At 40.2% G+C, this 11,295-nt stretch overlaps 1 protein-coding gene across 1 annotated transcript in view; it reads left to right on the top strand.

Annotated features, from left to right (window-relative positions):
* The first annotated feature begins 4,398 nt into the window (after positions 1 to 4,398).
* The window catches only part of LOC130360467 (vomeronasal type-2 receptor 26-like), a 45,803-nt gene continuing 38,906 nt past the window's right edge, over positions 4,399 to 11,295 (top strand). Inside the window, exons 1-3 of the mRNA XM_056562956.1 lie at positions 4,399 to 4,694; positions 4,772 to 5,063; positions 6,479 to 7,276. Coding sequence (XP_056418931.1) covers positions 4,399 to 4,694; positions 4,772 to 5,063; positions 6,479 to 7,276 — 1,386 coding nt within the window. The remainder of the gene's footprint in view (positions 4,695 to 4,771; positions 5,064 to 6,478; positions 7,277 to 11,295) is intronic.

Genomic DNA, 11,295 nt, shown 5'->3' with positions numbered 1-11,295 from the left:
ATGGTGTTTAGATAAGAGACTGATAAGGGGTCTTGTTACACTCTCCAGATGACACTACTAAAATTCACCCAAGTGAAGGGGGATGAGATAACAAACTGTGAAATAACTATGTCTCATCCGAATGAATATTAGTTATATATATATATATATATATATATATATATATATATTTATATATATAAGGTAATCAGCGGGACATATGATATTGTCATATACTGTTAGCATTGTAAATGACATCAGTATATATCTATTATCTTATATATGATTCTCCTAGGAAACATTGCTCAATGTTTATATTCCTAAGACCTGGTGGAATATTCCTAAGACTTTGTGAATGTTATTGTGAGTAACAATCAATTACCAGGATAAGACAGACAGAGAGATTCACACATCTGTGGGAAAGATACCTCCTTGACTATTATATCTTAAATGTCTAATTGGAGACATTTAATTGGAGACTCTATGTCTATGAGAATTCAGGTTTTTTATTACTTATAGATGTCAAAAGTAATCCCTAAATTGCTAAGTATGGTTCCATTCGTCAAGCTTGGAATGTTGCTTTAAGACCAATTATTGACAGTTAACCCTTAATGGTAATGATGCTAATTGCTTATGCAATAGCAACCCCTAGTGGATGGGTAGGTGACATTACACTGACAGGAAAGGCATTCTGGGTATTATAGTGATGTCATAGTAATTACCATATGTACACGCCCAACCTACATTCATTGGGGAATTCCAATTTAGGAGGGTGTGTCTAACTTATTAAAAAGTCTGGTAAACCAGATGGTGGGAGACTGAACTGAACTGCTCTAACTGGAGACTGAACTGGACACTGAACTGAACTGCTCTAACTGGAGACTGAACTGGAGACTGAATTGCTCTAACTGGAGACTGAACTGGAGACTGAACTGAACTACTCTGAGCTGTAGACTGTGCTGAGAGCTGTGCTCTAGAGAACACAAAGACAAAGGAAAGAGATCCACAAGTTGGAAGCCATGAAAGCCATGTGAGGTCCCTGCCAGCTGGACTGATCAAACGGTACCGACCGAATGGCTGTCCCTGACGATGAGATGGACCGTTCAGTGTTCCTCAGAGCAGAAGTGAGGTTCTTACAAAGTTTTGGTAAGAGACACAAAAATGGTATTCCATTTAATTAAGACTAATTGGGATAATGTGGATGGGATTATACCATTTAGATTGGCGAATAAATTAACCCCTTAAGGACGCAGGGTTTTTCTGTTTGTGCATTTTCATTTTTTCCTCATCACCTTCTAAAAATCATAAAGCTTTAAATGTTGCACATAAAATTCCATATGATGGCTTATTTTTTGCGGCACCAATTCTACTTTGCAGTGAAATTAGTCATTTTACTCAAAAATCCACGGCGAAATGGAAAAAAAAATCATTGTGCTACAAAATTGAAGAAAAAATTTAATTTTGTAACTTTTGGGGGCTTCCGTTTCTACGCAGTGTATTTTTTGATAAAAATAACACCTTATCTTTATTCTGTAGGTCCATACGGTTAAAATGACACCCTACATAAATAGGTTTGATTTTGTCGTACTTCGGAAAAAAGTCAAAACTAAATGCAGGAAAATGTATATGTTAAAAATTCTCATCCTCTAGCCCCTATAACTTTTTTAATTTTTCCGCGTACGAGCCGGTATTTTGCACCATGCTCTGAAGTTTTTATTGGTATCATATTTGTATTGATTGGACTTTTTGATCGCTTTTTATTCATTTTTTCATGATATAAAAAATGACCAAAAATACGCTATTTTGGACTTTGGAATTTTTTTGCATGTATGCCATTGACCGTGCAATTTAATTAATTATATATTTTTATAGTTTGGACATTTCCGCACGCGGCAATACCAAGTGTTTATTTTTATTTTTATTTACACAGTTTTTTTTTATGGGAAAAGGGGGGTGATTCAAACTTTTATTAGGGAAGGGGTTAAATGGCCTTTGTTAACTTTTTTTTCACTTTTTTTTTGCAGTGCTATAGCTCCCATAGGGAGCTATTGCACTGCACACACTGATCTCTTATGCTGATCCCTGCAAAGCCATAGCTTTGCATGGATCAGCGAGATAGGGGCTCGATTGCTCAAGCCCGTAGCTCAGGCTTGGAGCAATCATACCCGATCGGACGCGGAGGAGACAGATAAGAGGACCTCCGCTTGTGTCCTAGCTGATCGGAACATCGTGATTTTATCGCCATGACCCGATCAGCCCGATTGAGCTGCCAGGAAGTGTTTACTTTCACTTTCAGATGTGGCGGTCAACTTTGATCGCCGCGCCTGTAGGGTTAATAGCGCACGGCACAATGATCGGTGCCATGCGCTGTTAGCCCAGGGTGCCGGCTATGAAAAGCAGCCAGGACCGACCCGGTGTGATGCAAACACTGGGACCGGGCGTAGGGTGTACAGGTACGCCCTACGCCCTTAAGAGGTTAATAAAATAAAATAATGAATTATCTCCATATTGAGATTATAGTTTTAGGATATTGTGAGACTTCATTCTACCTGCTGAAGAATCAAGACTCATAATCTATCAAAGCATTAAATAATTGCTTAGACATTGATAGAATTCTTACTCTCCAAGCTAGGTGTTATAAGTATATTTCCCACATAGGAAACTTGTGTCAAGTTCTTCCTCCTAAAATATAGTAGAGCAAGATCATATATCATTGCTATTTAATTGTCTTAACAGTCTTACCAAGATCATGTATAGAAAATAGTCCAGAATGGGGTAGAAGTATATCTTAGTTCTTCCATGTTTATATCTTAGATGGATTTCCCCATTCTTGGAGTCATGTGATTTGTAGTGGTTAGAAGGGGGCTGAGTGTATAAAGCATTCCATATTGATTTCTATGATTAGATATTGCCCACCTTGATATCATGAGATTCCTCTGTAAAGAATGTGATATAAACTTTTTCTTATATGATATCCTAACCGAGTAGCTTTTGTTTTATTGTAACAAGTTACTTACTACTCACATTTATTGTTCTATTTTTATGTAGTCAATTTAAAAAAACTTTTTCTGTTTACTAATATCTAATTGATATTCATTTGCATATATCATTGTGTTTGTTACTCATTTATGTTTATACTTTTATAACCAATAAATCGGCATACTTTATAATATCTGTGTATTATTGTATATTGCAAAACTACATCCTTAAGCGTTAATGTCATCCCATCATAAAAAGAACTTGTTAATATCTGAGGACATAGTCGGACTCGGATGTGAATTATATTGATTAGCTTTGTCTACAATTCACAGGTCATAATTTTTATATTTTTTTTATAATTTTCATAATTTTTTATTTTTCATAATGAATAATTTTTATGACCATAATTCATCATTCATAATTGAGTTATGTGTAAGGAGATCCAGTTCTGATAACAAAGAACGCTATTATAAGCTGGGGACTCCGAACTTTGGTTCCTAAAGTTTGAAAATTAACCAAAACATTAACAATAATAGCTGAAGAATATGTGTATGTGTATATATATATATATATATATATATATATATATATATATATATATATATATATATTCTCCTCGGAGAGTTTAGGTGAAACACCAACCTTTCATGTTCAATAATTATCCAACGCTTTGAAACATTGAGTCAGAACTGGATACAATTTTCGAAGTTAGTATACCTTTTATGATTCTGGTTTTATTCTATCTATTTCTATTGATAGTATTATTTGTTACCTTTCTATGTTGTACATTTGAAAACCCAATACAAATATTTGAAATAAATACATAATTGAGTTATTACCGCACGACACAGCATAACCCAAATCGCTTCTTCTGGCTCACCACACATGTATATCTCCTTAAAGGGTAGAGGGGTTGGGGAGGTCAGGAGGAGCATATGTTAGGTAGACTTACTGGTGTGCGGCCATTTTATTTCATTTTCATAATTTTTATAAGGGGAGATTGATCACAGCCTGTACAGAGGAAAAGTTGACCAGTTGCCCATAGCAACCAATCACATTGCTTCTTTCATTCGTAACAAGACCTCTGAAAAATAAAAGAAGTGATCTGATTGGTTGCTAGGGGCAACTAGTCAACTTTTACACAGGTTTTGATAAATCTGCCCCATAGTTCTTTACATTTTTCAACAAAACCTAAAATATCAACAGGTAAAATGAAATAATAAATTGTGTGTTTTGTACAGAGAGATTTGAGCCATTTCCAGCAGTGGATAATTATGATAATGCCTGGCTTCTATTCTGCATATGTCAGGGTTATCATTCTCACTCCTCCATCTTCTTAAATAATCATTTCTAGGCTTATAAAGTCTCCGCAACGCTCACAGTCCTCACACAGAGGAACAGCTGCCTTGTGGTTGCCATCTGCTCTGTCCTTTGTCTCTGATGGTGCCGGCCGCCTGCCCAGACCCTCCTGACGCCTCATCCGAGCTCCGAGCCACAGTCCACATCTTACTAGTCACAATGCTTCTCTACAGACCTAAGATGCTTCTCTTACTCTTCATTTTACTACAGAATGTCCCAGTGACGTCTTCTGATGCTTGCATGCTGGGAAGACATAAATTAGCCACTTACTACAAGGATGGAGATTTGATGATCGGTGGGATTATACAAGTCAACACTTTATATGTACGATGGCATTTTAACTTTACTTCGCAACCAAGACTCTCTAGATGTGGTCGGTAAGTGAATTAAATTGTGAATTGTTACCTGACTGCTCTCTAAGATGTTCTGAAGCAGCAATCTCTATGAATTTCAGGCCTTCTCTGCAGTTCTATCGCCACCTTTTGGTTTTCTTCTTTACCCTTGAAGAGATTAATAAGAGCCTGCAGTTTCTTCCCAATATCTCTCTGGGTTACCAGATATTTGACTCTTGCGCCAATGTCCATAAGTCAGTGTACAGCACGCTCCGGATAATGTCAGGGGGTTGGCAGATCATCCCAAACTACAGCTGCTGGAACCAGAGAAAGATGGTGGGATTCATAGGAGAGGTGACCGCCGCCTCATCGTACGTCATATCACAGCTGGCCGGGATATACAGGTACCCGCAGGTTTGTACGTACACTCTGATGCTATAGGATATGTTTTATACAAATATACACAATATAGAGGATTACAGAGAGGAGCTAACTTATATATGATGTGGTCATTGTCACCGAGTCACCGAGTCACCCTGTACATAAGATATTACACTCTACAGGAGTGAGGACCCTGTACATAAGAGATTACACTCTACAGGAGAGAGAACCCTGCCCATAAGAGCTTACACTCTATGGGAGATAGGACCCTGTACATAAGAGCTTACACTCTACAGGCGAGAGGACCCTGTTTATAAGAGCTTACACTCTACAGGAGAGAGGACCCTGTACATAAGAGATTAAACTCTACAGGAGAGAGGACCCTGTCCATAAGAGCTTACACTCTACAGGAGAGAGGACCCTGTCTATAAGAGCTAACACTCTATGGGAGAGAGGACCCTGTATATAAAAGCTTACACTCTACAGGAGAGAGGACCCTGTATATAAAAGCTTACACTCTACAGGAGAGAGGACCCTGTACATAAGATATTACACTCTACAGGAGAGAGGACCCTGTACATAAGAGCTTACACTCTACAGGAGAGAGGACCCTGTACATAAGAGATTACACTCTACAGGAGAGAGGACCCTGCCCATAAGAGCTTACACTCTATGGGAGAGAGGACCCTGTACATAAGAGATTAAACTCTACAGGAGAGAGGACCCTGTCCATAAGAGCTTACACTCTAAAGGAGAGAGGACCCTGTCTATAAGAGCTAACACTCTACGGGAGAGAGGACCCTGTCCATAAGAGCTTACACTCCACAGGAGAGAGGACCCTGTACATAAGAGCTTACACTCTACAGGAGAGACGACCCTGAACATTAGAAATAACACTATACAGGGGAGATGACCCGGTACATAAGAGATTACACTCTACAGGAGAGAGGACCCTGTACATAAGAGCTTACACTCTACAGGAGAGAGGACCCTGTACATAAGAGCTTGCACTCTAAAGGAGAGAGGACCCTGTACATGAGAGATTACACTCTACAGGAGAGAGGATCCTGTACATAAGAGCTTACACTCTACAGGAGAGAGGACCCTGTACATAAGAGCTTACACTCTACAGGAGAGAGGATCCTGTACATAAGAGCTTACACTCTACAGGAGAGAGGACACTGTACGTAAGAGATTACACTCTACAGGAGAGAGGACCCTGTCCATAAGAGATTACACTCTACAGAAGAGAGGACCCTGTACATAAGAGCTTACACTCTACAGGAGAGAGGACCCGTACTGTCCACAGGTTAGGTGGATTGGGGTGGTGTCATGTCTAGTGTGGTAATAGGGCTGCACATGTGTCTAGATCAGCCTTACGTTATGTGTCCCTGTAATGGTTTGTCATTGTGATCCAGATATAATGAATTGTCCTCTTGCGCCGGCAGATAAGTTACGGCACCATGACCTCAGTATTTACAGCAACCGATCAGTTTCCATCATTCTACCAGGCAGCAGCCAATGAATTATCGGAAATCGATGCCATTGTGCAGTTGGTGAAACATTTAGGCTGGAAATGGGTTGGAATCCTTGTATCAGATGACGACACCGGACAGATCGCCGGAGAAATGTTTAAGAAGGAGATTGTAAGCTCGGGGGGCTGTGTGGCCTTCTTCATTATATTAAGGGAGAATGTTCCCGAAATGCCCAAACCTGGTAATAAGATCATTAAAACTATAAATAAAAGCTCAGTGAATGTGACGGTCATATTCATAAGTGTGAATCATGCTCATGCTTTTGCTCACTTGTTTATGTCTGAACACCTAAAACCAAAAATTTGGATCACATCTTCCTTCTTCTCCCGGGTTTCAGAATTACTATATTTACAAGTAGATTTTAATGGAACTATGTCCCTTTCTGCTCCTCGGGGAGAAATTCCGGGGTTCAGGGAATATTTCTATGGCATAAAACCCACAAAATATCCAGATGATAATTTGCTGAGGGAGATCTGGGAATTCCTAGCTTTGTGCACCTTCTCGACTTCATTATCTTCAAGTCATTCTGTCCCTATGTGCACCGGGAATGAGACTCTGGATGATGGGTTTTTATCAATATATTATCATGTCTTTGTCTTCAGGAGCTGTTATTCCATCTACACTGCAGTCTATGCCATGGCACATTCTCTTCATGACATGTATGCCACCAGCAAGTCCAACAATCTGCTGACATCTTTCCAACCTTGGCAGGTAGGCTGACTCTAGAGTGTAATGGCATCCATTGTTATAGGGGTTGACGTTAGTACGTTCATTGAAGCTGCAATACCATAAACAACCTGCAGACAGGGTTGACTCTGTTTGTAGGCCAAAGCGGACATGTTTTTCTAACCATAGACAACCCTTTAAAAAGAGCAACTCCAGGAAATGTTTTTGTTTTATAGTGCAGCATAAAGTATATCTAAAGGGGTACTGCAGCCAAAATTAATATATTCGCCATCCACAGGTTAGAGCATAAGTAGCTGATAGTGGGGGTCCGACTGCTCGGGTTTTGCTAAGTAAGGAGCATGTGTTATCTACCACTAGATGCTCCATGAATTTCTAACGGAGCACTGATGATTGCTGAGTGCTGGACTCGGGTCTCTACGGAGCTCCAATAGAAATCAATGGAGTGTGTGCTGCCTACCACTCACGCTCATCACTCAGAGTCGGGGTCTGGTTCCAGAGATCACAGGGGATCCCAGTGGTTTATCCCCCCCCCCCCCCCAATCAGCTACTTGTGTACTTGTACAAGCTGTCTAATTTTTGTGACCTTATGTATTAACTGGATGGACCTTGATCCCTTATATTGCTTTTTGTCATCCTTAGGACATTTATCTTTCTGTTTATTGTTTTGGACATGTTTCGTCCACTATTTGTATTTTTCTCATGATATCAAAAACTTCGATAAAAAAACTATTGAACGTAAAGTTCTTGTGTAGCAGTAGCAGTATGTAGATAGAGCTGGAGAAGAGGTGTATAACTACTATATATCCTGATCCCACAGAGATGGCAGCAATATACAGATTGAGCTGGAGGGAGGTGTATAACTACTATAAATCCTGATCCCATAGAGATGGCAGCAGTATACAGATAGAGCTGGAAGGGAGGTGTATAACTACTATACATGCTGATCCCATAGAGCTAGCAGCAGTATACAGATAGAGCTGAGGGAGAGGGGTCAGAGAGCTGACAAGAGGGATATGATAGGATATCATATGATGTTTTCAAGTGTTCCAAAAATTATCCCTTTATAGTAGTTGCAACAGAATATTGAAGAAACTGTACACAATTCAGAAGTCTCTTTTTTAAAAAAAATTTCAGTATTAGAAAAAATTATACAAAATAGCCTGCTTGCAATATGATAGCTTTCATGGACTCGTTCACTGCTGGATGGGATTTGTAGTTCACCAACTGTACACAGCACTGCAGGTAACAGGAGGTCACTTTCTGAGGTCAGACGACTTATTAATGCTTTGCTTAATTTGCTTTTAAAATATTTAGAATTTTGTAAGTTTTTCTGGGATCAGTAGTCCTTGCTCTCTCTGTCAGCTTTCCAAAATGGCAGCAACAATGCAGTGCAGGGTTTTTATTATCCTCTTAATCCACCCCCCCCCCCTCTGTACTGTGTCCTATTATCTTGGGAGCTTAATGACACATAATGCAAAGCAATTTTTGGATAAACTGGGGTCATGTGATAGCTGAAAGGTATGCTGGGCTTTCTTTCGGCTACTCTAAGCATGCATGTGTATTGGGGAATCAGGAGAGATAGCTGGCAGCCGAACAAGCATTTCCCCCGATGGAGTATGGTCACCTGAACAGATTGATGTGATATGGATTTTTCTGGAAAATATTTAGTATAACTTGTAACTTATTGGTTGAATTCTCTGCTCTTTCTATTTTAAAGGGGTTTCCGCTCATAGACCTCTTATCCCCTATCCTTTGTATAGGGGATAAGATGTCTGATCGTGGCTGTCCCGCAGCTGGAAACCCCTGCAATCTCTCCTGCAGCTCTCCCAGTCATCTGCTGTACGGTGCGAAGTTCAACACGCCCCCTTCCATAGACTTGTATTTAGGGGGCGGGGCCAGGACATCACAATCCTCCGGCCCCTGTATAGTGAGTCATCAGGCAAGGAGCGAACTTCGCTCAGTGCAGCAGATGACTGGGGGGGGGGGGGCTGCAGGAGAAATCACAGGGGAACCCCCACGATCAAACATCTTATCCCCTATCCTTAACCCCTTAAGGACCCAGCCATTTCACACCTTAGGACACGGCCATTTTTTGCACATCTGACCACCGTCACTTTAAACATTAATAACTCTGGAATGCTTTTACTTGTCATTCCGATTCCGAGTTGTTTTTTCGTGACATATTCTACTTTAACATAGTGGTAAAATTTTGTCGATATTTGCATCCTTTCTTGGTGAAAAATCCCAAAATTTGATGAAAAATTTGAAAATTTTCCATTTTTCTAACTTTGAAGCTTTCTGCTTGTAAGGGAAATGGATATTCCAAATAATGTTGTTTTTTATTCACATATACAATATGTCCACTTTATGTTTGCATCATAAAATTGACGTGTTTTTACTTTTGGAAGACACCAGGGGGCTTCAAAGTTCAGCAGCAATTTTCCAATTTTTCACAAAATTTCCAAACTCAAAATTTTTCAGGGACCAGTTCAGGTTTGAAGTGGATTTGAAGGGTCTTCATCTTAGAAATACCCCACAAAAGACCTCATTATAAAAACTGCACCCCCCAAAGTATTCAAAATGACATTCAGTAAGTGTTTTAACCCTTTAGGTGTTTCACAGAAATAGCAGCAAAGTGAAGGAGAAAATTCACAATTTTCATTTTTTACACTTACATGTTCTTGTAGACCCAATTTTTTAATTTTTACAAGGGGTAAAAGGAGAAAATGTATAATTATATTTTTTGCCCAATTTCTCTCGAATAAGCACATACCTCATATGTCTATGTAAAGTGTTCGGCAGGCGCAGTAGAGGGCTCAGAAGCGAAGGAGCAACAAGGGGATTTTGGAGAGTACGTTTTTCTGAAATGGTTTTTGGGGGACATGTTGCATTTAGGAAGCCCCTATGGTGCCAGAACAGTAAAAAAAAAACAACATGCCATACCATTTTGGAAACTAGACCCCTTGAGGAACGTAACAAGGAATACATTTCACATTTTTGCAAGGGTTAATAGCAGAAAATACCCCCCAAAATGTGTAACCCCATCTCTTCTGAGTATGGAGGTACCCCATAAGTTGACCTGAAGTGCACTACGGGCGAACTACAATGCTCAGAAAAGAAGGAGTCATATTTGGCTTTTTGAGAGCAAATTTTGCTTGGGGGGCATGTCACATTTAGGAAGCCCCTACGGTGCCAGGACAGCAAAATAACCCCAACATGGCATACCATTTTGGAAACTAGACCCCTAGAGGAACGTAACAAGGGGTACAGTGAGCATTTACCCCCCACTGGTGTCTGTCAGATCTTTGGAACAGTGGGCTGTACGAAATTTTTAATTTGCACAGCCCACTGTTCCAAAGATCTGTCAGACACTAGTGGGGGGTAAATTCTTACTGCACCCCTCATTCCATTCCATGAGGGGTTTAGTTTCCGAAATGGGGTCACATGTGTTTTTTTTTTTTTTTTTTTTGCGTTTGTCAAAACCGCTGTAACAATCAGCCACCCCTGTGCAAATCACCTCAAATGTACATGGTGCACTCTCCCTTCTGGGCCTTGTTGTGCACCGCCAGAGCACTTTGCGCCCACATATGGGGTATCTCCGTGGTCGGGAGAAATTGCATTATAAATTTTGGGGGGCTTTTTTCTCTTTTACCTCTTGTCAAAATGAAAAGTATAGGGCAACACCAGCATGTTAGTGTAAAAAATTTATTTTTTTTACACTAACATGCTGGTGTAGACCCCAACTTCACCTTTTCATAAGGGGTTAAAGGAGAAAAAGCCCCCCAAAATTTGTTAGGCAATTTCTCCCGAGTACGGCGATACCCCATATGTGACCATAAACTGTTGCCTTGAAATACGACAGGGCTCCAAAGTGAGAGCGCCATGCGCATTTGAGGCCTGAATTAGGGATTTGCATAGGGGTGGACATAGGAGTATTCTATGCCAGTGATTCCCAAACAGGGTACCTCCAGCTGTTGCAAAACTCCCAGCATGCTTGGACAGTCAACGGCTGTCCGGCAATACTGGGAGTTGTTGTTTTGCCA

The sequence above is a fragment of the Hyla sarda genome, chromosome 3, assembly GCF_029499605.1.
Source record: "Hyla sarda isolate aHylSar1 chromosome 3, aHylSar1.hap1, whole genome shotgun sequence".
NCBI lineage: Eukaryota > Metazoa > Chordata > Amphibia > Anura > Hylidae > Hyla > Hyla sarda.
Note: the sequence above shows the minus strand (reverse complement) of the source record. Positions and strands in the feature narration are given on the sequence as shown.